We start from the raw sequence: 26,970 nt of genomic DNA, 5'->3' as shown, positions 1-26,970 counted from the left end.
TTTGTCCTCAGAGAGGGGTCTCTGTGCTCTCAGGGAAGCATTCCAGAAGAGCAAATAATTTTCCCTTGTGCATCCCAGGTGGTTTTCAGATTGCTGGTTTCATGCTCTTTCCATGTTGCCTGCCTGGAACAGTGCAGTGCACTTTGGGCTCTGTTGTAGCCAAGGCTGCTGACTTTTAAAACTCCAGACTTTAGGGACCTGGTCTAGTGGGGACCCTCGCTGGTCTTCTGGAGGAGGGTCTCACTGTGCTGGGATGGATGCAGTTTTGACCAAGAAGGGCAATCGCTGTAGCTCAGGGTCATGGGATTTGGAGCAAAGCAGGTTAAATAGCCAGTGTCTGGGTTAGCTGCCCTCAGTCAGTGTCTCTGTGCCTACGCTGAGAGGTGTGGGGGGATGGAAATGGTTCTTTCATCCCCAGAGAGGCCCCTTTTTGAAAGCCACCTCTCAGATGTGCTCCAAGAAGAGGGAACAATTTTAGGGGATCCTCAGATCACTGTACTGTCTGCCCCAGGGTTGTTTGCCTGCCTGCCCTCCAGGAGTAGGGCAGTGCCCTTCAGGGCTCTATCCCAGCCCTGCCCTATGACCTCTAAAACTCCTGGCTTTGAGCCCTGCTGGTTGCAGAAACTAGAAAATTAGTCCCTTGTTTTCCAAACCAGTGGCTTTGGGGAAGTGTTCTCCCCGTGCGTTTCCCCGTGTGCTCTCCTCTCTCTTATCTTTTTTCACCACCAGGGCTTCCTCCCTATATCCATTTTCCTGGTGCTGGATTGTTGGTTGCCTCCTTTCTTTCACTCTTTCCTTTTCTTCTCCCTTTTTCCCCCCTTCTCTCCCTCCCTACCACCCTTTTCTCCTTTCCTTAAAGCAGTGATAATGTTGACAGTTTTGTAGGTTTCTTGGGGTTGGGTCCCAGGATGTATATATATGTTCTACTTACATGGTGATGACCAGTTGTACAAGTAATGCAAAGGTAGTTGTATAAGTTTATGTTCTCATTAGGAGTATGTGTGGATGCTTGCTCCGTGTCTTTACCAACACTGGTAGAATCGGGCTTCTTAATTGTTTTCAGTCAAGTGGGTGCAAAATGGTAATTCACCTTGGTCTTAATTTGCATTTCCACAACTGCTAATGAGGTTGAACATCTTACATATTTATTTGCCACCTGTATTCCTTTGTTTCCCTGTGAAATGCCTGTTTTGTCTTTTGGGCATTTTTCTGTAAGTCTGTTTTTCTATTGATTTTTAAGAATTCTTTCGGGATACTAATCCTTCAGTGTTTTGTTTATAATAATTATTTTCCCCCAATCTGCAGCTTTGCTTTTTTTCTTTCTCTGTGAAGTATCAATGAGCAGAAATTCTTAATTTTAATATATTTCAATTTATTGATTTTTTTTTTTTAGAGGTTAGCACTTTAAAAATATAATTTGTTACAACAATAGTTTCCCATGCTGAACTCATAATAGTCTTCTTTATTTTCTTCTAAAAGTTTTTAAGTTTCAATTTTCATGTTTAAGTCTTTATGTATGCTGAAGGTAGAAGTCTAATTTCATATCTTTTCATATGACTGTTTCAGTCATGTCAGTCTTATTTATTGAAGATCCACACTTTCCCCATGGATCTGCAGTGCCACCTTGTCGTATGCTTAGTTTGCATGGATCTCTTTTTCTTTTTTTTTTTTTTTTTATGTTTATTTACTTATTTTGATAGCAAGAGAGGGCAAGGGAGGGGCAGGGAGAGAGAGAAAATGCTAAGCAGACTCCGCACTGTCAGCACAGAGCCTGATGTGGAGTTCAGTCTCCTAAACCATGAGACCATGAACCGAAATCCACTGAGCTCAACCCACTGAGCCACCTAGGTGCCCCACATGGATCTCTTTTTCATCATTCTGTTCTCCAGTTGATCTGTTGCCTATCCGTATAACTCATTCCATACTACCTTTAATTGCTATAGCATTATAATAAGTCTCCATATTTGGCATAGGACATGTATTCTTACCTTATTATTTTTTGGGAATGTCTTGGGTATTCTTGGACTTTCGCTTATCAGTGTAAATACCGGAATCATCTTGTTAAACTCCTTGAAAAATTCTGTAGGTATTTTGATTCTAATTGCTTTGGATTTATAGATCAGTTTGGAGAGAATTATATTGCTATGGTTTTGTGACTTAGTGTAAATCATGAATATGATACGTCTTCACTTAAGTCTTTAATGTTTTTGAAGACAGTCTTCAAATGTTCTGCATATGGGTCTTACATATCTTTTGTTAGATTTATTTCTGTTTTTTTTGTTGTTGTTGTTGTTGCTTATCTTTAGTAAAGCAGTCACCTTGCAAACTTTCATTATTACTAACAGTGTCTCCAGATTGTTTTGAGTTTTTTAGGTAGACCATCACATCATCTGAGTTTTGTTCCTCTCCAGTCTTTTAGCTGTATATTTCTTTCTTGTGAAACTGCATTAGCCAGGACCTCTAATATAATACTGACAGAAAGCAGTGGTAGTGGGCATTCTTTTTCCTTTAGAGGGAATGTTACTTACATCTCACCATCATGAATTAATGCTTTTCAGTAGCCTTAAGTAAATAAAAGAAGATGGGATTTCAGAAACAAATTTTGAAGTTTTGGTTTGACAAATGAATATTATTAACTTCAACTTTTTAAATTGCAGATTTGCTGTTGCTGAGTCTGATTGTAATTTAGCAATTGCCTTGAATAGAAGTTACACCAAGGCTTATACAAGACGAGGTGCTGCTCGATTTGCTTTGCAAAAGTTAGAGGATGCCAAAAAAGGTATTAATATTTTCATCTTATTATTATCTAAAACACTCTTTAATAGTTTAATTTAACAGATGCTATACAAAGAATACTAGGTAATCACAGTTACTACCCTCAGAGAGCTTTCTGTATTTGAAGAAATCTCATTTTTGCTACTTTGGGAAGGAATGCATTATTTGCCACCAATCAGACTTTGGTTCAAATTCTTACTCCACTGTGTATTAGCTATGTGACCAAGGAGAAGGTTGTGGGTCCGCAATGATTTTCAGTTTTTCAGCCGTAAAATAGGGATTAAAGCATCTTGTTGGATATCGTGAGGCAGAGAGGCACGGCACATAGAGTCCTTGACATGTTTTTCTTCATTTGTAAAGTCTAAGCCTTTTGTTACTCCATAAAATAAGTTTGTGTACTATAAATCATAAAATCTGAATAAAGTTGATAATCTAATAGGATTCTGCTGTTTCTGGTTTTAAGATCTACAACTTAATGATAGTAAGTGTCCTTCCTGGGGCTGGTGGAAGAGGGTGATTTGCAAGGGATTCTGTTAGGATTTTGTTTGTCTTGGTGGAGAATGGAGATAGTCCAGTAACCTCCTGTTGGTTAGTATTTCTTGGTTCCTTGTAATTTTGCTGCAGGATGCATGCCTGTTTGTCACATGTAGCAAATGATTGTTCTATGGAATTTTTTAATATCTTGTCTTTCACATATTCTTTATCTTCAAATTTACTTAGATTATGAAAAAGTATTAGAACTAGAACCAAATAACTTTGAAGCAACGAATGAACTCAGGAAAATTAATCAGGTAAAACATAGTTATTTAAGTGCATTACTTAACGTTTATTTGATGAAGTAAAGGTTTTTGCATAGTCTTTGTACCATAGATTACTTAATATAGACTTTTTAAAATTTTAATTCTTTGTACTGTACAGTTTTACTAAACAAATTTGCAAGCTAGAAGAAGTAGAATAGTTCAGGATCCCTAGGAATCATCATTTAAAAAAGTCATCTGAGAGACACCTGACTGGCCCACTTGGTATAGAGTATAAGACTCTTGATTTTGGGGTTGTGAGTTTGAGCCTCACTGTTGGTGTAGAGATTACTTAAAATCTTCAAAAAAAAATCACTGGAGGTTTTTCAACTCCTGCTGCTTTATTTTTTCCCAGATGACAATTATTTTTCTTTATCCCCATAATTTTTCTTTTTGGCTTGTGCTTTTATTTCTGTACTAAGTTTTTGCATATTTCTTTGATTTTGTTAGTTTTAAGTTGTTCTGTCTTTATAGTTTATATCTTAGCAAAAACAATACTAATTTTTTAACAGTAAGAAAATACTTAAAAAGTTTTTTGTCAAATTATAGTGTACAGTTACATATTCCTTTCACTTTGCTGTTGAATCAGAGTTATAATTATTGTGCTGTGCATTGAAACTTTGAGAAAAAAGTGACAATGATTGGGGAAAATCTGCTTTTAAATATTGCCATTACTTATAGCACATAAAATCTGTTGATAAATGTATCAACTGTCTTATAATTGTGAACTGTGTTATATATTTTTGTATTTTGTCTGAGGTCAAGTAATGACTGTGAATATGAAGTTTGAGAAATTTGGTGATGTCTTGATTATCCGTTTATTTTTGAAAATAGTTTCTAGGATGGTGCCTGGCCTGTGTAGAATTTCAGTAAATATTTGTTGGATAAATAAATGAACAACTACCATTAGTGATTTTAATTGGAATAAGATGTGTATTAAATTTATTATGTATTTGTTTTGTTTTTTAATTTGAATTAGATTTTGAATTAGAGTAAAAGATATTATTTCAGTATTAATTTGAAATGTAGAAATTCTAATATATTTGAGTAATTTAGTATTTCACAATGAAATATGTATGCATCTTGTATTACTTGTTTTATTTTAGTGGACTACTGTGTCTCCTAGGCTTTAGCATCCAAAGAAAATTCATGCCCAAAGGGAGCTGATACGATGATTAAGACAACTGAAGAAGAGAAAAAGCAAATTGAACAGCAACAGAATAAGCAGCAGGCCATTTCACAGAAAGATCTGGTAATCCAGAGGGATTTCAACATACATATGTTTTGTTGAATTTGCTCTTTGTTTCTTGTTCGTCTGTTTCTGTCTTCTCTAATATTTAAATTCTTCGTAGGAGTTGCAAATTACACTAAAAACCTCTGGAGCTTATAATTCAAAACTTGAGTAATTGATGACTTGGCACATAATTAAAAAAAAAAAAAACATAGTTTAGGGAGCAAATTACTCTGATTATTTTAACATATTTACATATAGATGTAAATTTAGCATAGAAATAAGTTACAGTTCATTCTTATATATAATTATTTTTCCGCTAATTCACACTAGACTGTTTCTGATAAATTTGTTTAGAAATTGTGAGTTGAGATTTAATTTAATACATCTATAGTTTTTCATGGATCCACAGAAGATTTTTAATAAATACTTATGGAATGATTATTGATTGTGATAAGCCTATAAATGAATGTTACAGGGTAATCTGGTATGCACATTCTAATATGGTTTAATTTATCCTGTGTTTAGACATGTTAATGTTACCAAAGAATGAACTGTACAATTTTGGTACTCTGTCCTTTCACAAAAATTACTTGGGTTATGAAATTCTATTGTGCAACCTTTGGTATAACTAGAGTATAATATTTGAGCCTATATTACAATGTGTTTTTAAATTTAAGCTTTAACATTTAATTAGTAGAATAATGGTTAATGCTGCAAAGTAGTATAGTAGTGTATGTTTCTTTTTAGTTCTGAAAAGAGAAGAATGCCATTACAAAAAACCACCTAAACTAACATTCTAAAGCATATATCATGGACTAGATTTTTAACATTAAAATATACTTTAATTACTGGTTTAATATTGTTGAGTATTCTTGTAGTGTTTACTTAAGATTTGAATTCAACTAACTTTTTGGCATTTTTTTTCGTTCTTCTTTATATTTCTCTCCAAAATGATAGGGGAATGGATTTTTCAAAGAGGGGAAATACGAAAGGGCAATTGAATGCTACACTCGGGGAATAGCAGCAGATGGCACTAATGCCCTTCTTCCGGCTAACAGAGCAATGGCCTATCTGAAGATTCAGAGGTAAGTGTTGGATGTACTTAATAGCTTTTCAGGGTGAAAATGAAATTTACCATAAATTGGCTTATTAGATAGACAATTAAGTAAAATATAATTTATTTACTCCTGAGCATTAAATTTATTTTTTATTAAAAAAATTTTTTTTTTAATGTTTATTTTTCACAGAGAGAGAGAGCATAAGTGGGGTAGGGGCAGAGAGAGAGACACAGAATCAGAAGCAGCTGAGCATTAAATTTAAATGAGAGAGAGAGAGAGACTGAATATCAGTATGTATTCGGTAAATATTAGCTCTTGTTATTATTTTCCCACTATTTTTGTTTTTTTTTAATGTTTGTTTATTTTTGAGAGAAACAGAGGCAGAATGCGAGTGGGTTAGGGGCAGAGAGAGAGGGAGACACAGCATCCCAAGCAGGCTTCAGGCTCTGAGCTGTCAGCACAGAGCCCGACGCGGGGCTCGAACTCATGAGCTGTGAGATCATGACCTGAGCCAAAGTCGGATGCTCAACTGACTGAGCCACCCAGGTGCCCCTATTTTCCCACTTTTATTTATTTATTTAAAAAAAATTTTTTTTTTAACGTTTTATTTATTTTTGAGACAGAGACAGAGCATGAACGGGGGAGGGGCAGAGAGAGGGGGAGACACAGAATGGAAGCAGGCTCCAGGCTCTGAGCCATCAGCCCAGAGCCCGACGCGGGGCTCGAACTCACGGACCGCGAGATCGTGACCTGAGCTGAAGTCGGATGCTTAACCGACTGAGCCACCCAGGCACCCCTTTTCCCACTTTTAATAGTCTGCCATTACACAATTTAACATTAATTGTTTCATGCGTGTTATTCTGAATTAATGATTTAAAAATTATTAAATCTTTTTAATGTTTATTGAGAGAGACAGCTTGAGTGGGGAGGGGCAGGGAGAGAGGGAGACACAGGCTTCAGGTTCTGAGCTGTCAGTAACAGAGCCCGATGTAGGGCTCAAACTCATAAGCTGTGAGATCGTGACCTGAGCCGAAGTCGGATGCTTAACTGACTGAGCCACCCAGGTGTCCCTAAAAATTATTTTAACCTCAGAACCTTTTGGGCACATTTTTATCTGGAAGTGTTTTATATATGCATATCCATACATCACAAAAGAGAATTGTTGCCATTGAGATAAGCTGATTGATTATATATATACAGCTAAAACTTGGTCCTATGGTACTAAACAACTGTTCGGGATGTACTCAGGGGTTCCAAGTTGAACAATCAGGATAATATCTGATGGCAGAAACTGTGTCTCATGGTTCTTTATATCTGTTGTAATAATATTTTATACACTAGTGACAGAATTTAAGAAAAAAACATGTAAATACTTAAAATAGGGATTCGGAGTTACCTTGGTGCCATGGACCCCTTTGGCTGCATGGGGAACCTTCTTCAGAATAGTATTTTCCCATGTATAATTATACATTTGAGAGTACAAAGGAAACCAATTTTATTGAAACAGTTTTTAAAAATTTGTGATACAGTGATATACATACCACAACAAAATGAGAAACTACATTTAAAACATAGGCGAATTCGGGGTGCTGGGGTGGCTCAGTTGGTGAAGTGTCTGACTTCTTGATCTCAGCTCAGGTCTTGATCTCAGGTCTGTGAGTTCAGGTTCTATGCTGGACATGGAGCCTACTTTAAAAAAAATACAGGTAAATTTCAAGCTAAAAATTTTTTTTAAAGACATAATGTGAAACTTTAGGTTTGGGGTGATCTGTGACATCTTCTTCCACATACTGATGAACTGATAAGTGTGGATAGGAAATACCCAAAAAGGTGCACAGATGATTGTGTTCCCAGTGTGATAACACATGACCTTACTCTTTGGCATCTGAATGACTGCTAGGGACAGAGTTGCCCGATAGTTGGCCAGTTAGGTCATAGGAGCATTTATAAACAGGGATTCTGTGATCACATACAAACAAACAGCAGGTTAAATTACTACTGTAATTCTGAAATAGTGGTGAGCATAAATAGTATTTTGAGATGTTTGTAACAGTTGTAATGTGATATGAAAATATCAGTGATACTTATTAGTGTAAAATCACCTACTGCTTTTGCTACCATGGTTTATTGTCTGCAGTTATAATGGAAAGAAAAGCTAAATCCCATTTAAAGTAAGTAACTGAAAATAAGCATGTAGTATTTTTTCCATTCAGCTTTTCACATCTCTCAAAGGACCTCAGGTTAGGAACTCCTGTTATATAAGTAAATTTTGTTTATATATATCCTCATTTAAACTAACAGACAAACATGGGGTGCCTAGGTGGCTCAGTCGATTAAGCATCTAACTTTGGTTCAGGTCATGATCTCGTGGTTTGTGGGTTCGAGTCCTGTGTTGGGCTCTGTGCTGACAGCTCGGAGCCTGGAGCCTGCTATGGATTCTGTGTCTCCGTCTCTCTCTGCCCCTTGCCCGCCCGCCCGCGCTCTCTCTCTCTCTCTCTCTCTCTCAAGAATGAATAGATATTAAAAATTTAAAAAATAGACACAATTAGAGATACATTATTTTGATCAGTGAGAGTGAATAATAGGTTGAGAGGTGAAAAATAGGTTGAGTGTCCCAGTTCAGGTATAAAGGCACAAGAGTGGAAAAGTTCATGTAACTTCTGAAAGGGCAAGTGGTTCGTATTATGACTGTTATGCAGGGTCCAGTGATAGAGATAAGGCTGGAGAGCCAGACAAGCCCTTGGCTTTGTGCTCTTTAAAGTACTGTACCCTGAAAAGTGAGGGGGCCATGCTCATGTCTTGAATGGGAGAATGACCTAATCAGCAAAGTAGAAAATATATTGGTAGAGGCATAGGGCACACACATTTGCACATATACAGACATACTTTCTTTCATTGAAAAGCGAATTAAAGGATTAAGGGATGTTTAAGTTCATTAGAAATTTTATTTTGTTCTTAGGAGGTCTTGTTTCAAGGGTAGGATAGCAGTCATGTAGGCCTTGGGGAGAATGTAATCACAGGAGATTCTCCTGTTTTAGAATATTTTTATTATGAAATTTTTGCAGCTTTCATGAAAGTAATACAATAAACTTCATGTACCAAATCATCTAGTTTTAACAAGCCGTACTTTTTTTTGTTACATTTAGCTTTTTTCCCTCTGAATTATTGTAAAGCAAATCATAGGTATTATGACATCTCATCCCTAAAGGAGTTTTTGTACATAACCACAATACAATTATCATGCCAAATAAATTTACAGTAATTCATTAATGTCATTTTCAAATATAGGAGGGTCTTAAGTTTTTGGGTTTTTTTTTAAGGTCTCCTTAGCTTTTTGTTTTTATAGAGCACTACCCAGTCTGACTGAATTGATAGCTGGTTGCATGGTTGAGTAGAATTTATGAAAAAGCGTTAGATGATATAAGGAGTCCTAGGTCCCATGGTCTTGTTTTCCTTAGGTGGTGTCTATTGTGGGTAAATATTCATGAAGTTGTATTTGAAAATTAGTGCCAGTTCTAATTGTTAGTGTAGTACTTATGTGTACTGCACGTAAAGTTAGAGGGGAGGTAGGCTGCCAGCAGTGGGATTCTTTCGTCTGCTCTGCTTGTGCTTTACCATCATTCTATCGCATCCTTCCAGCACACTTTTTTCTGGCTTTCTTTTAATCTGGTACCTTTTCCCTCCTTACCAGATGATCCCAAGTTTTGGTGAGAATGAAGAATAAAAAAGAAATGGTCTTCCTTCAAAGACAGATTTGGGAGTTTTTAGTTGAAATAATATGTCTGCTTTTTACATTAGAAACTCCAGTTTATGTGAAGTTTTTCTATAAGCTGCATTTTCCAGTTGGTAATTTTGTCGTGTTTAATAGATATGAAGAAGCTGAAAAAGACTGCACACAAGCTATTTTATTAGACGGCTCATACTCTAAAGCTTTTGCCAGGAGAGGAACGGCAAGAACATTTTTGGGAAAGTTAAATGATGCCAAACAAGGTACGACTGTTTTATGACAACTGTCACTCACTTGTCCTGATGAGACTGCCAAGTTACAGAAGCAGAGATTCATGTAGCTTTTCCAGGGTTCAAGAATACAGAACTTAGAGAAGTAAATTTTCTTTCAGTTTAGATCATTCATAGTTTGCATATTTGGAGGAATATGGCTTCCGTAGTGGACCTGATTATCTTTTACTTTAATAGCATATAGTCTAATCTGGCTAACTGCCAGTGGAAATTAATGAATAATTTGAATTATCAGTGAAAAGGAAAAGGCAGAAAGAAAAGGGAAGGGGATCAGCTGTTCAGGGTTAGAGGATAATGTGGAATCTGGAGTGATGCGCCTTTTTATTCTTGGTACTAATTATTTTTCCAGGATCTGTCAGATTTTAAGTATTCATTCTGTTAGTTTCTTTAAAGAACCAACTTGGTTTTATTGTGTGTGTTTTCTGTTTCATTTTATTTCTGCTCTTTCTTCAGCTTTGTTTAGGTTTAATTTGCGTGTATTCTAATACTTTGACATCAGTACTTAGATTTTCAGCCGCCTTTTCTCATATGTGCATTTAAATATGACAGTTTCTCTCTAAGCCTGGCTTTAGCTGTAGCTCATGCATTTAAAAAATGGTAGTAAAATATACATAACGTGAACAAAATTTACCATCTTAACCCTTTTTAAGTGTACAGTTCAGTAGCATTAAGTACGTTCACACTGTTGTGCAAGCATCACTACCAGACATCTTGAGAACTTTTTCATCATCTAATCCTGAAAATCTCCCCATTAAATAAGAACTTCTTGGCCCCCCCGCTTCCAGCCCTTGGTAAACCACCATTCTACTTTCTATCTATGAATTTGACTATTCTACATACATTATATAAGTCGAATCATGCAATATTTGTCATTTTGTGTCTGGCTTATTTCTTTTTTTTTTTTATTTTTTTAACGTTTATTTATTTTTGAGACCGAGAGAGACAGAGCATGAATGGGGGAGGGGTAGAGAGAGAGGGAGTGTGTCTGGCTTATTTCACTTAGCATAATGTCTTCAAGGTTTAAGGCTGAACAATATTCCATTATATGGTCTCTTAGATTCTATCTTACATTTGCTGAGTGACCCTGTCATTCTTTAATAGTGTGTGAGCTTTGGTGAGTTAGATGACCTCTAGGTCTTATTTGTATCATCTGTAAAGTGGCGTTGTGATGAGGGTTACATGAGAATTCACATAAAGTAACTAGAATAGCACTTAGTAAATGCTTAGCTCTTACTGTTGCTCCCCTGTTTCTAGCATCCTGAGTAAAACTTCTTGAGATAAACATGGTTATTAACTAAATGTATCATGTCTTGAACTCCATAAAGTATTTTCACTAATTTATTGTAGTTCTTAAAAATTCACTTTAGATTTTGAAACTGTTTTACTTCTGGAACCTGGGAATAAGCAAGCAGTAACTGAACTTTCCAAAATTAAAAAGGTAATGTGTTCTTTTCACCAAAATACGGTCTTATTTTCTGAAACAGAAACACATTATCTGTTAACATAAATAACTTGAGGATATTTTGATAGTCATGCTTACAAATTTATTTTCAAGGACTTAATTGAGAAAGGACACTGGGATGATGTTTTTCTCGATTCTGCACAAAGGCAAAACGTGATAAAACCTGTTGATAATCCATCTCATCTTGGGTCAACTGTAAGTGAAAAGCACTTTTCTTTCGGTTTTTTCCATTTTAAGTATCAGTGTTGTATTAATAAGAGTTGGAAACAAACTGTTGAATTAATAAACTCTGAAATGTTGAAAGTTCTTAGGACCATTTTTAGAATCTTTAAAAAACACTTCTTAGGATTATTGACATAATAAAACTGGAGAAAATTCAGCTATTTAGAATTCTGGTATAACTTTTTCAGTGACTTAATTTAGCGGTATAAATTTAAATATTTCCATATGTTTTCTGATATTAAAGATATTTGAAGTCGTTTTACATTTTATAATTAAATATTTTTAATTGCTAGTACCATTCTTGTTCGAGATTATGATTCTATTATAAGAGCTTTGCATCTTGTGTGGGGTTTGATCTAAAATCAGCACCTGAGTTCAACCACAACAGAAATAAGGTGAATGTGCTTTGCATGTCAACTCCTACTGTTCACATCCTCTGCAGGTGGAGGTGGTAGGTGCACTCCCCGGGGCCACCAAGATGTGGGAGGTACAGGTGGCTTGTAGCGCATGAATGGTGATGAGGGGGGGGCATGGAGTAGGACGTGCAGGATGGTCCTGGTAAGGGAGGAAGTTCTCTTGCATCCATATTGACCTGCAGAACAGAAGTGAAAGCTATGTTGATATGACAGAAGAACCAATACCAGCAGCAGCTGAAACCCAAAGAAGCAGGTGTCAGCACCTGCCACCTTTCCAACCACCAGGTTGCAAGAGAGCAGCATCAGTGCCAGAAAACGCTACCCTTCCCACTGGGTGTCACCTACAGCTTGGGGGAATAGATGCCAGGAGGTTAAACGACTGTCACCACCCGTCACTGCTCATGTTTGCGAATGTAGAACAGCAAGGGGTCGCATCCTAGAGGATGAACACAAGTAATTACAGACTAATAAAGTAGCATTTCAGACAGGCATTCGCATCCCTCCCTCTCCGTGGCCACAGAAGGTTGTTGTTTGTATATTGAGAAGAGAACGAATGGGAATCAAAAGCCCATACTCTGCACGTGGAATCATAGCCACTCCCATGGAAAAGTTCTGCCTGTCAGCCCTGACCTCCCTCTGTGTCCCTCCAAGACAAAGAAGTCTTCTCTGGAAGTTCTGTCAATGGCCTCAGACCTCTGGTTGGATAGGGATGTCTGGAGTCTTACAGGGGAACTGAGAACGTGTTTTCTGAGAGGAGCGTGTTACTTATAAATGTTAACTAAGCTCAGTTATATTTATGTTAATTTGTCAATTCTGATTTTTAAGTACACTGTGAGACACAGTGATTATATTCTATGGAAAAAGACAAAAATTCTAAATGATAGGGTCAACACAGATGTGTTTCAGCTTCTAGTATAAAACTCCCATGATGTATCACGAGGGGTGGTATCCGTTCTAACAGTGACTCAGGACACAGCAGAACGTGCTCATGTGAACGCAACTGAAGGACTTTGTGGGGAACTGGCCCTGCAGTTTTAACTGATTTTCTTTCTTCATAACTTCCATTTCCAGTGTACATTTTCTAGCACAAATACTAGACTTCTGATAATTGGGTGACTTCTGATAATTAAGCATATTTTTACCCAGGGTACAACTGGAGGGATTCCATGTAGCGCATCTGCCACCAGAGAAGGAGCAGTGATGAGTTAGGAAATTTACCTAAGACCATTCAAAATGGCACAAAGCACACAATGTAAAGTTGGAGGGATGAGGTTTCACATTTTCCAGTTGTGAGGATTACCGCAGACATTCTGAACAGGTTAATTGTCTCACTGGAGACAGGAAAGGAGCAAACAACAACGATCCCACATAGAGGAGTTCTTGGGAGTCAGCCAGGCCATGAGACTTCAGTATGGAGTGTGGTGCCATCCTCGTTGTTATTCCCAGAAATGCGCGGTAAAAGCCCTAAGGTCCTCAGCCTTTAAGTGCTTTTGGCTTCTGGAGGCACAACCAAGACAACAAGCTGAAAACAGAGAAGCCTGGAGGCTCCTGAGCTAAGAGTTTGGACTTTGAAAATAAGTAACGCAGCAGACACACCACACAACACACAAAACAGAGGTAAGGCCAGGAGAGGGTGCTGTCCAAAAAGATGAAGGTTTCCCGGAAGAGTCACAACTGAAAATGACCGCAGCGTTTCTCTTGTCCTCTGTACCCTTGGTAGAGACAGAGCTGCTGTTCCTCACGGGAGCAGCACCAGCTTCTGGATCTGATAAAGGCCCTAGGAGGACTGGAGGCCTATTGTGATTTGCATAGATTGTGCAGAATTAAAACGAACCCCCATTTATTCCTTCACCATCTTAAACTCTCTACTCTCAGGTCCCTGATCAGAAGCAGAGAGTTTTTCAGATGTTCAGGTGACCCCCAAGGATAAGGGGGAGACCTGTCCCTTTTACTTAGTGAAGACACCACAGGGCCCTGGTTCGGGTGTTTTCATAACTCATCAAACAACTGTGGACAGCCTGGGGCTCAGTCAGCTGGAAATAAAGTTAGAGGTGTGCCTCGTGGCTTGAAGAATCCAGCACATGGTCTTTGTACAATGCACATTTGCACAAGTGGTATGTCCACCTTGCTGTAAACAGTCTCATTCTCTCTGAGAGACACCTGCTCCCAGCTCTGTGTGGGGAAATGACACAGCCCATCGCATGTATGTCCTGAGAAACCTGAGGATCGTTAAAATGTCCTCAGTCAGGTTTATTACCCTAACATTGCAAAGCCCTCAGTACTATATCTACACCTTAAAAAAAAAAAAATACCAGCACCTACGGCAAAAATGTAGTATATGCAAATCGTCCTTAAAAATATACCATTGCACATTGTTTTTGGTATACTGTAGTATTTTTCATTAAGTCCAACAAAGCCAGTTTTTTCCCCCTGCAATATTAGAAGGAATAGCTGGCCTGAATTTAGCAATTTGTTCTGTGCTGGATCTTTAAAGTTACTCATTTAGGGCAAATATATATATATATAAGTATATATATATATGATATGACTGTATGGTAATTTCTAACATTCACATATACAGAAGAGTACACAAGACAAATTAAGATTTAAAAAATAATTATAAAGTGAACACCCATGAAATCAGCTAGGTCAAAACTTGAAAGGTGTCAGCCCCCAAAATCTCCCTGTGTGCCCCTCACTGCTCGTGATTCTCTCCCTGCCTCCTGGAAGTAACTGTTACTCATGGCAGATACTTTGAGAGAAATAATTTTGTAAGGAAGTCAGAACAGATACTTTGTCTTCCTTTTACAAAGGAAGAAAGGCAAAGAAAGTTTGTCAAGTTCATATTTCAGGTTAGTAATAGAATTTCTTAGTTTAATGCTTTTCCAGTGTTGTTTTTAATTCCACACCCAACGTGGGACTTGAACTCAGGACCCTGAGATCAAGAGTTGCATGCTCTACTGATTGAGACAGCCAGGCGCCCCCTAGTGTTCTTACTGTGACTTTATTCTGAGACTACTTGTTCATATGCCAGGCATAAACCTAGTAGCTTTTATACATTGTCTTCATTTTCATACATTATGTTAATGTGCTGCTATTCTGTTCTTTTCAGTAAAGGTGATCAGATGTTTAATTAAAAGTGGTTTAAACTTTTACATCTTTGTAAGATGTTTTCACAAAAATTAATTCACAAGGTTTAAAAAGCTTTTGTCAGACTTCGTTGTCCATAATTATAAAAACATTGACATGTAGTAAACCAAATATCTGTGTATGTGATGTACCATGGCCAGTGTGCCCTGAGGAGCTTTTATATATTTGTTAGGTTCTCTTCTCCCTCACTTTAAAAATCAGTTTATATTAATAGTTTGAAAACTCAACATGTATTTAAATCTTTTGTGGGAAGACCTCAAAACAAAACAAAACACCTCTATGAAATGAAACATCTGAGGTAAACCATTCTGTAAATGATCCCAAACAAAATCAGTATCCTAGCGGGGAAGGGAAAATTGCTGTTTATTTTTATAATAGGTCTCTATAGTAAAAAAGTGGGTGTTATTTAAAAAATCAAAGATGCAGTTTGATGTAATGTTTTTAAGAGTTGATTTTAGTTCCCCTTCATAAACTTTGAAGTCTTGGGCCAGTTACCAAATCCCTGTGTGATCCTTACTTTTTCTCCTTGAGAATAACTCACAGGTTAGTTTAGATCAAAGGAAATAATACCGATTAACGCTAAGGCAGTTTTAGGTGAAATGAATATTAATTTCCTTTTCAGGAACCCGATCACGGGAAAAGTGGTCAGGAAAGAGAGGAAAGCCCAGGACGTGGAGAGAGTCCTAGGATGATTTTAGTCAAGTGAGAGCCTAGGCCAGGGAAGTCTCTGTTTCAAGGGCTGACAGCCTGAGAGCACTTCTGGCAAATCTCCGGAGAGAATGTAGAAGAGCAGTGATGTAGATTATCTGGGACCTGGGGCTCCCTAATGGGTGGTAGTAAATGAAGCGTTTCCTGATCTCATAGCCTCTGCTGAAATACTTTATTTTCATTTCTCTGTTTTCCTGTAGCAAAACTTCACCTTTCTACCTGGTACTTCCCATCTCTTTCTCCCTTTCTGTTTATTATTTTTCTCTTCCTTTTCTTGAAATGGCCATATTCATATAGAGCTAAGTAAAATGTCATGCATCTAAATTTAATTTAAAAAAATGGTTAATTGAAGCTTTCATATATTCTTACATCTTTCTGTAGTGATATCTTTTGTGTTTGACTCCTGTTAACCAGCATACTGTCATTCCCCCTGCCCCCCTAACCATCAGTAGCCCTCAGCAGCTCCCAGTGGGAGCTGCCTACACTTAATAGAGACCACCGATTAGGAAATTTTAAAATTGGGATCATGTTGACACATCTGTTGTCCGTGAAAGGATTTGGCTTTAAATGGGACTATATTGATTTGGTTCAATGATTATTGCCTGTCAGAAATGACAGTTTATTTTGCAGCACTAACACATGCCCATTCTTGGTTAATATCTTCATAGAAAACTGTTGCTGTTGATTTTTCTCAGCAAAGCGAAGGCCTTAGCTTAACGTAATTGCACTTTAAATAGAACTGCTACTGTGATTCTGTTAACAAATTTGCTAATGGCTTTTAAAAGTTATATTCATCCAGTAACATTTGGTTGTTAACTGTTAGTCTTAGCTGTGTTAATAGAATGTCTGCATTTAACATTGAGTTTGTATGTCATTGAGTTCAGTATATGTGTCAAAAAAGTTTTTTTTTTTTTAATCTTTGTTTATTTTTGACAGAGAGACAGAGCATGAGCAGGGGAGGGGCAGAGAGAGAGGGAGACACCGAATCCAAAGCAGGCTCCAGGCTCTGAGCTGTCAGCCCAGAGCCTGACGCAGGGCTTGAGCTCACAAACCATGAGATCATGACCTGAGCCGAAGTTGGATGCTCAACCAACCGACTGAGCCACCCAGGCGCCCCCCAAAAGTTTTTATATCTACAACATTTTGATTTAAAGTTCAACCATACAGTTGGAATGAACACTTAGATTATATTGAAGAAAAATTTTTTATTACTAACAGAGTATTATATGTAAACTTAAGAAGAAATTGAACGTGTTTGACACAGTGACTGAAAGAGTGAACCCTATTTATTTTATTAAATTAAAAACTATATGGTCAAGTCTGACCAACTTCGTGAATACATTTGGCAGATCTTTAATCCTTCGCTGGTTTTATCCAGCTGCTACATATTAGAAAATTGACTTCGATTTTAATGTTAGTCTGTTTCATACAGAATACTAATTAACTGCCTGACCTTTTTCTGCGTGTCTTCAGTTAGCCCACTGTAGGTTTGGCTGTCATTTTTCTTGGCTTTGTTGCCTGTAGGATGAAGTCCAAACTCCTTGACATGATGCATAATTCCTTTATAAACTGCCTTTAAGGAGCCTTTCAGGCTTTGTCCATACCACCACTCCTCCCCTTGCACCAGCCCCATTGGACTTCTCATATTTCCACTGACCATGCAGTGCCCTTCCACATTGCCGTTCATGTGTCCTTTTTCTGTGAAGCCTCCCTTGTTCTCTTAGCATTTTGTACTTCACCTTTTATAGCATGCATCCCATTGTCTTGTAATTATGTATAGGAGCATCTCTTCTTTCTCCCATTTAGACTTCCATGTGGTAGGGACTGTGTATCTTTTTAGTCTTTATATTCTCAGAGTATGACTCCTGTTGTGTGTCTAACCATCAAATTGAATTTACTTACAACTGTTAGTCTGGGAAATTAAAATCCAAGTACATTCTCAAAATACGTAGCCGGTATCAGCTGTAAGAACACTGCAACCTTTTAATTTGTGATCCTAAAATAGAAAACCCTAATACGTTGATTTAAAGAATTGATTTTAATTGTTTTAGAAACCACTCAAGAAGGTTATTATTGAAGAAACTGGTAATTTGATACAGACTATTGATGTGCCAGATACTGCTGCTAATAACATTACTCTGGCAAATGGGATAGCAAGTGCAGGCGCTACAAGTAAGAAAAATTCAAGCCAAGATGACCTTTTGCCCACAAGTGATATTCCAAAAGCAAAAGTACTGAAAATAGAAGAAATCAGCGATACTTCAGCCCGGCCGTGAGTAGAAGAAATACTCTTATTTTATACTCATCTGGAATGGTTATAATTCACTAGAAAGTTGATATTACTGATGAGACTTCTGGTTTGTGCTCATCACCAAAATTCTTTGAACTGCCCAACTTCACATTCTAGTTTTTCTTTTTCATTTGTACTTAACTGTAAGAGAGGTTTCGCTATTCCTATACCATAGTGGGAGAGTTAGAAATAAAGTATCTTGAGCAAATTGATTCTGTGCGTTTTTGTTCTAGAACTTCAGTGTATGTATTTCACTTTTTAATTTAGAAAAATCTTTAGTTTCTTTTTTTTATATATTTTTTTCAACGTTTTTTATTTATTTTTGGGACAGAGAGAGACAGAGCATGAACGGGGGAGGGGCAGAGAGAGAGGGAGACACAGAATCGGAAATAGGCTCCAGGCTCCGAGCCATCAGCCCAGAGCCTGACACGGGGCTCGAACTCAAGGACCGCGAGATCGTGACCTGGCTGAAGTCGGACGCTTAACCGACTGCGCCACCCAGGCGCCCCTAGTTTCTTTTTTATGAAAATTTTTAATGTTTATTTTTGAGAGAGAGAGAGAGTGAGAGTGTGCACAAGTGGGGGAGGGGCAGAGAGAGGGAGACACAGAGTATGAAGCAGGTTCCAGGCTCTGAGCTGTCAGCACAGAGCCCGATGTGAGGCTCGAATTCACGAACTGTGAGATCATGACCTGAGCCGAAGTCGGACACTTAACTGACTGAGCCACCCGGGCACTCCTAAAAATCTTTAATTTTTTAAAAGGAAGCTTCATAAAAAGTGTAGAATTTAGTCATCGTTATTCTAGTCATTAATACATAAGATTATTTGTGGGCTCCTTAAATTATGCTTGGAATTTTAAAATAGTCATATGTATGCTTAATGGTAAGAACATAAAAGATATAGATTAATTAGGTTTATTTTGGGATGTTGAAGCTTTATTCATCCATTTTTGTATTGCCACTCAGCAATCCTATTAAAAGTTTTTTTTTAATGTTGAATTTCAGTGGTTTTATTTAAAGTGATAGTGATAAGTGATTTGAGGAAAACACTAAGTAGGCAGATATTTTTTTTAAAGGAGGAAGCACTTAATGTCTTGGAGTATCTTTCTTGACACGTGCTAATTCAGATTTCGGAAAGGCTGAGTTGTGAGTGTATGTGATGTAGTAATGTCGTATATAGAAATGGTGTGCTTTAAAAGGTGACCAGGTTATATTAGCCCTATAGATGAGAATAGTTGTTATATAGCCAGTATGTGAAAATTTGCAAAAGTATAATCTGTCTTACCAAAAATACAGATATGGACAGCTAAAAGAATTTGCTATGTGCAGAATATAAATAGTTACAATAATACATTAGTAAAGTCAGAAATTAAAAAATCTCTGTTGATGTCTCCTTATATAAGGTTTGACGATTTGTGGTTCTTTTCTAATTGTTTGATGCTTCTGAAATATTTCAGACCCCAAGTCAACCTGAAACAGGATGTATGTCAGTCTTTGAGTGAGAAGACTTCTATACAGATAGACAGAGCACCTGCTCAGTTTATCACTACTGTTCTTCCTCCTGTTCCTGCAAACTCGTTTCAGCTTGAATCTGATTTCAGACAACTTAAAAATTCCCCAGATCTGTTGTATCGGTATGTGAAGGTAAGAAAGAGGAAGCTAGCAGTTCTAGTTAAGAGAAAGGTCAGAGCTGCTTTTGTCACTATATAATAAGAGTACTGTATTTGCTCTTGTATAAGAGGGTTGTAGAGCACTTGCTGAATGCATATATTACCCTGGCCAGACTATTTTAAATACTTGCAACCAGGAAGCCTTTGGAAATAGGTTCTGTGTTAAATTCTGTGGTCTAAAATAACTTAATCTAATTTGAAAAACCATAACCTAAACTTAATTCTTCATTCTTCTTTAACTTCTTTAAGAAGTTAAAATACATTGAGTGCCTTCCATGTGCCCCAAGCAACTGCTTGCAATATTTAGGCAGTCATTCTCCTGAAAATGAGCTCTTATTTGCTCCCAGAAAAAGAACAAATCTTATGAAATTGACCAAACAATGGATTTTAGCATTGTCTTTCTCAAGTGTGATTATAGTAATAATCCCTTGCAATTTTCCAGAACGCAATTACTTCTAAATACATTGTCTCATGTAATTCTATTTTTTAAACTGTCTGGTTATTTTTATTGCTCCTTGAGAGCACTCTCAAGGTTCCTGTCTCTCCTAAGGGGTGTACATCTCCATCTCTCTGTTCATGAGATTTTTCTCTGCCTTGAGCAGAGTGATTATCTTACAGTTCCTCTAACTTTTGTTCTATCACAGTTACATTTCACTGTGACCTCATTATTACTCAGTAAGGACTAATGCATAATAGTTATTCTTTACCATATTCACCTAAGCAATTGTTATATACATAATTTGTGATATGTGAATGTTGCCATAATGTAGTTTTCTAACTCTTAATATCTCTTCCAAGAAAATTGAACCATCCATGTATCCTAAGTTGTTTCAGAAGAATCTAGATCCAGATGTATTCAACCAAATCATTAAAATTCTGCATGACTTTTACATTGAGTAAGTTGAATTTTTTTCCCTTATACCTGCGTATTGTAATGTTACGCTGTTTCTAGTGATTTGGGAAAGTCATTCTCTTGGATTTCATTATTACTACCTTCTGTATAACTAAATCAGCTTTCTAGTAAATTTCAGCATTACAGAAGTTGTAAAAAGGTGACAAATGCAAGCAATAAAAAGAGAAATGACTAGGTAGGAGGAAAAAGGACTTAAAAATTTTTTTAAAATTTTTTTTTAGCGTTTATTTGTTTTTGAGAGACAGAGAGAGACAGAGCATGAGCACGGGAGGGGCAGAGAGAGGAGGAGACAGAATCTGAAGCATGAAGCATGCTCCAGGCTCTGAGCTGTCAGCACAGAGCCTGTTGTGGGGCTCGAACTCACAAACCATGAGATCATGACCTGAGTTGAAGTCGGATGCTTAACTGCCTGAGCCACCCAGGCGCCCCTTAAAAAAACTTTTTTTAAAGAAAGGAAGGTGTAGAAGTGACAGATGTGATAGCAAGTTAATAAAGTCTGTGCTAAGCTTCACATTTAGGAATATTGTAATTTCTTCAGTTGACGATAAATCTCTTCCTTTGGGCACTTAAAATATAGACTGTATCCGGGGAGAAAGATAAATGGAGGTCTTACTTCTATATAATTAGAAATACTGTGTTAGAAAAAAACAGAATTAAATGAGCTACTTTTAATCATTTGTTTTATATTTGGATTATTTCAGGAAAGAAGAGCCATCACTCATCTTTGAAATCTTACAGAGACTTTCTGAACTAAAAAGGTTTGATATGGCAGTGATGTTTATGTCAGAACCTGAGAAAAAAAGTAAGTTCTGTGAAGAAAGCTTTTCCAGATCTCTTTATTCTGAAATGTTCCTTTATGTTTTCAACAAACAATAGGGAACATGTATTGAATATTTACTATGTGTAAGGCACATACATTTAAATTTAATCACAATTAAGTTAAATTGAATTAAGTGAAATAAAATCTTTTAATCCTGACAACAGCATTATGAGTTGTAAGTGTGATTATCAGTTCCCTTTTACAAAGGTGGAAACTGAGGCATAGAGAGGTAAGGAACTTGACCAAAGTCACCTAGGTAGGAAGTCAGACCCAGGATTCAACGTTAGGCAGTCTGGCTTTATAGTCTGGACTCTTCTTGAAAATGCATCAGAGCATAACTGTGGAGAGCCTGCTGTCGTGGACCACGTAAAGGGTACCTACCACAGGAGCAGGTAACTGGGCATGAGTGCAAGGAGGTGGGACTCATACTATGAGAGTAATTTTCTTGTGTTTGATTTCAGCTGAATCCTCAAAGAAGGACAGGAGTTGATTAATGAAGAGGGTGGGGAAGAGTTTTGACCCAGGGAGTGACGTATGCAGAAGTTCTGAGGCAGGAGAGAGCAGACTGAATTCAGAAACTAAAACAGTACAGTGCAGCTGGATTATGGGGGGGAAATTGGCAGGTGATGAGCCTGCAGAATTGTATTCCTTATTTATTTCTACATCTTGGTCTTTACCATGAGGTGTCAGCTTAGGGAAACCTGACTAAAATCGAACTGTGCGGGAACTTCAATTACTTAGAGTTTGGGACTTTACTTAAGTTTTAGGAAAAAGAGAAAGGTATTAGAATACAAGAGTACCGGTTGTTTAGTTTTAAAAATAGCAAAAACTGTGTACCATTTTCATATACCTCCTGGACTAAACGTACTTTGGGTTCCTTTTCTTGTTTATGTTTCTCGCAGCAACATTGAGTCTGAATCACTAAGAAAAATACATTTTACATTGTACTTAGAGAAGTGGACATGTAATTTTACATGAACTTTTTGGGTAGAGTTTAAAAAGTAAAAGACGTTTCTGTTTTAAGTCAAAAATAGCCCCTGAAATTCCCTAAAAAATACTGGCTTCTCTTAATTACTGTTCTAATCTTTTGTACTACTTTTTTTCCTGCTCCACTATACTGACTTTATATCTTTAGATATATCAAGCTAGTAAACTTATTTTGGCCTTCGGCGCTCTGCGTTTGGCCGTTGCCTCAGCCTAGAATGTCTTCCCCTTGCCTACTTCTTCACTTCATTCAGTTTTCACCTGAGAGTTGCCACCTCAGAAGCACCTTTCCTCAATAGACCTACTCAGAATAACTGCTCCCCTGCCCTCCCTCATCACCTCTGGCTTCTTAACCCTGCTTCACTTTTCTTCATAGTATGTAACTAGCTGAAAATATTTCCTGTATTTGTTTATTATTTTTCTCTCCCTGTTAGAATGAAAGCCCCCTGAGAACAGGATCTTTGTGTACCTTGTTCTCTAGGCCTCAGGGCTTAGAACTGTGCTTAGTGCATAACAGCCTGTCAGTATAGATGCATTGAATAAAGGAGCTTCTTGCTACTGTCATGTGGGAAGTTCAAGTGTATTCAAAGAATGGGAGTTGGGGGCGCCTGGGTGGCTCAGTTGGTTAAGCGTCCGACTTCGGCTCAGGTCATGATCTCGCGGTCTGTGAGTTCAAGCCCCGCGTCGGGCTCTGTGCTGACAGCTCAGCCTGGAGCCCGTTTCAGATTCTGTGTCTCCCTCTCTCTCTGCCCCTCCCCTGTTCATGCTCTGTCTCTCTCTGTCTCAAAAATAAATAAACGTTAAAAAAAAAAATTAAAAAAAAAAAAAAAAGAATGGGAGTTGGTTCCTTAGACTGGCCTACCAACAGTACTGTCTTGGTTGGGTCACCATTGCCAGCCAAGTTAAACGGGAGCACCTGGAAGGGCTCCTGGCATGTAACTAAGCATTTAATTAATATTTAGCTGTTGTTATCTGTTGTATCATTAACAACCAGTAGCTGGTTTTAATGTTGAGAAATATATGAACTATAACGGAGTTTTCCAGTGTTGAATGTGGGCCATTCAGTGGTATGAAAGGTGATTTTATATGATTTATAGGCAAATTCTGTTTTATTTTTTTAAGTTTATTTTTTTATTTTGAGAGTGAGAGAGCACACAAGCAGGGGAGGGGCAGAGAGAGAGAGAGGGAAAGAGAATCCCAAGCAGTCTCCATAGTGTCAGCACAGAGCCTGACTTGGGGCTAGAACCCACAAACCATGAGATCATGGCCTGAGCTGAGATCAAGAGTTAGACGCTTAACAGACTGAGCCACCCAGTCGCCCTGTTTTAACTTTTAAGGGTTACATATTTTATTAGATATTATAAAAATGTATCACTAACATGATTTTGTGATGTTATTAGGAAGTTTTAATTTACAGTAGTGATCCAGAATTTTCTTTTAAAATAAAATGGTTTCAGTTTGAAAAACAGTTAATTGAAATATTAAGAAACTAAAAGTATACTTGTTACACAGGCAAAAGTGTTTAAGGTAGTACAGAATCAGTTAAGTTTAATCTGCAAGTTTAATGTTATTGAGAAAGTAGGGGAATTTTTTTTACAGAATATTCTGGTAAGAAATGTCATTAGTTTCCTGTGTTTTTTTCTCAGATAACCTTTTTAAATATCTGAATTAGAATTTATAAATAATCCTAATGATTATTGCTTTAAAATATGAAGAGTTTTACTTCGCAAATCAGGTTATTGCCTTTAGTTTTTGTTTCACTTAGTTTTTAAAAAATGGAGATTAAAATGATTCTTTTCTCTTTTTTTCAGTTGCACATGTGTTGTTCAATCACATAGACAAATCAGGATTGAAGGATAAGTCTGTTGAAGAACTTAAGAAAAGATATGGTGGCTGATTTCCATTGTTTACTGAAATTATTGTCTTTGACTTTCATATGTAAATTTTTTTTTTACTGAAAATAAAGTATTTTGCTTTTTAAGAAAATGAAATCATACAGGAAAGGACTATCTGTAGACGTAAGTTAATTGTACAGTGAACTGTGACTTAAGTAATTAGAAATGTCCTCAAGTGAACTATTTATAAGTCATTTTCCAGAAATAAAAATATAATGTATACTTATGAAGATCAATATTTTACGTCATTTAAAATTTTAAATCTACATTCTTCAGTACCCCATAATTATAACAGTATTTTTATATTTTCATGTTTTTGTAGCCATGTGACAAGGTTGCTTCGTTAGCATATGAATAAAGTTATATTGGTATAGGGGTTAAGTAGATAAATAGTTTCTATAGTTTTAATATCATTATGCTAGTTAAGTAATATAAAATTATTTAATTGCAGGGTGTATAATTTTAGTATTTATGTTGAAAGGACACTGTTAACTAGACTCTTTGAACAGGTTAATCAAAGAGTCACAGCATCCTTCAGTTTTCATGCTGCAGGTTTTTTTCCTCCTGATATCCACATTTATGTCTTCTAAAGGCAGACAATTATCTAAAGTAAAGTGTAAGAATTTTAAAAACTAAGAATGTTTAAAGTTGTAATTAGCATGTAGCTTGCGTGTGTGTTTGCGTGTAAGTGTGGTGTCTGTAAAGCTTCTGAAAGCAAGGCTGGTATTCTACTCATCCTTGTTTTACATACTACCTGGCACAGTCCTTTGCACATAATAAAGCACTCAATTGGTATTTACACAATTTAATTCAGTTTTACCATAGGAATCAACTTTAGTAAATGTTTAAAATAGCACCCTAGCAAATTTTGGGCATACTGTAAATGTTAAAACTAAGTTAATTTTAGAGGCCATCAGGTTGTTAAAATATTAGGTCACCATTCTGTAGCTGTTATCAGCATCAGTAAGACAAATTTAGGACTTTTATTTTATACTGTTGGTTATTTTGTTACATCGTACATATGCTTAAAATTGCTTGAGTAATAATCGTACTATGTTTACAAAGATAATTTCCCAGTTCATGGTATGCATTATTAAAATGATCATAATTTGTGTAGTTTCCGTATTTTACAATACACTTAGGATAGAGCTCGTTAGTGTTACGCATTGCTAAGTGTATTCTATTTTGGCCTATGGAAAGGCAATGAAATTGAGCCTTTTATGTATAGCTTACACATAAGCTACAAGTATTGAATTTTGAATGACTTTAATGATTTTGATGTACAGAAGTGCATTCCAAAGGCAAAAATGTTCTTTATTTTCTTGAGTGATCCTTAGAAAAGGCTTACAAACTAGTTAGGGCAGGTAGTGTGATTGCCTTTTTTTTAGGTTTTTAATTTTAATTCCAGTGTAGTAACATACTGTTTAACATACTGTATAACGTAGTATAGTGTTCTATTAGTTTCAGGTATAGAACAGTGATTCAGCACTTCCATACATCACCCTGTGCTTATCACAAGTGTCATCCTTAATCCCCATTCCCTATTTCACCCATCCCTCCATCCACTTTTCCTCTGATAATCACCAATTTGTTCTCTATAGTTAAGAGTCTGTTTCTTGGTTTGTCTCTCTCATTTTCCTTTGCTCATTTAGTTTAAGTTCCACATATGAGTGAGATTATATGGTACTTACCTTTCTCTGACTGACTTCACTTAGCATTATACTCCCTAGCTCCATCCATGTTGTTGCAAATGGCAAGATTTCATTCTTTTTTTATGGCTGAATAATACTCTATTTTATATATACACCACATCTTCTCTATCCATTCATCTATCGATAGGTGATTGCCATTTTTAACACAAGAAAAGGAGATTTACAGGGTAAATGGTTCCATGATTTCAGAGCTAAAAAATAGCAGAACAGGTTCAGAATATAGTGTCTTCTATTTGTAACCTACAGCTATTTGAACTAGTCCAACCTGGAATATTTATTTTGCATTACTTCCGTACAGACTGTGGGCTGACTGAAGTATGGATCCCAAAATTTACTTTAGAGTTTGTATTAGTTTTAATGTTAGCCTGTTTTCCCCCAGAGAAGATTTCATGTAGTGGTTAAGACAAAGGTTTGGAATCAGACTTCTCATATTTGTATTCTGGCTTCATTCTTCTGGCTTTAGGGCCTTGGACCAATCACTTTGCTTTGCTTTGGTTTCCTGAGCTGTGGAATGGACATACTAGTAGTTTCTACCTCATTGGGTGACCGTGAGGATTAAAGGAGTGGACACATTTGTGTTTGGAACAGAGTCCAGATATATAGCAAGCACTTTAAGTTACTATTGTTATTATTATTATAGTTACCCTCATTTCCTGAAAGTTGTTGGAATAAAGTATAGTCTTTAGGGAATGTCTTACTGTTGCCTTACTGCAAAATAGTACAGTGGTAAAGAGAGTCATTTTGTATTCCGAGTGTACATCCTATTTGCACTTAAATTGCTTGTGACTTCAGACACATTGCTCAACCTACCTAAGCCTCAGTTTCTCCTTACGTAAAATTAGAAAAATA

The 26,970-nt window shown here is 36.8% G+C and overlaps 1 protein-coding gene across 1 annotated transcript in view; it reads left to right on the top strand.

Annotated features, from left to right (window-relative positions):
* RPAP3 (RNA polymerase II associated protein 3) overlaps positions 1 to 24,795 on the top strand; it is a 49,954-nt gene extending 25,159 nt beyond the window's left edge. The window contains exons 10-17 of the mRNA XM_030322441.1: positions 9,733 to 9,854; positions 11,249 to 11,319; positions 11,437 to 11,538; positions 17,891 to 18,111; positions 19,585 to 19,771; positions 20,596 to 20,693; positions 21,412 to 21,512; positions 24,326 to 24,795. Of these exons, the coding sequence (XP_030178301.1) occupies positions 9,733 to 9,854; positions 11,249 to 11,319; positions 11,437 to 11,538; positions 17,891 to 18,111; positions 19,585 to 19,771; positions 20,596 to 20,693; positions 21,412 to 21,512; positions 24,326 to 24,411 (988 nt within the window). The 3' untranslated portion in view covers positions 24,412 to 24,795. The remainder of the gene's footprint in view (positions 1 to 9,732; positions 9,855 to 11,248; positions 11,320 to 11,436; positions 11,539 to 17,890; positions 18,112 to 19,584; positions 19,772 to 20,595; positions 20,694 to 21,411; positions 21,513 to 24,325) is intronic.
* Positions 24,796 to 26,970: the final 2,175 nt, after the last annotated feature.

This window comes from Lynx canadensis, chromosome B4 (assembly GCF_007474595.2).
Source record: "Lynx canadensis isolate LIC74 chromosome B4, mLynCan4.pri.v2, whole genome shotgun sequence".
Taxonomy (NCBI): domain Eukaryota; kingdom Metazoa; phylum Chordata; class Mammalia; order Carnivora; family Felidae; genus Lynx; species Lynx canadensis.
The sequence above is the reverse complement of the archived record's forward strand: the minus strand, read 5'-3'. Positions and strand labels throughout refer to the sequence as shown.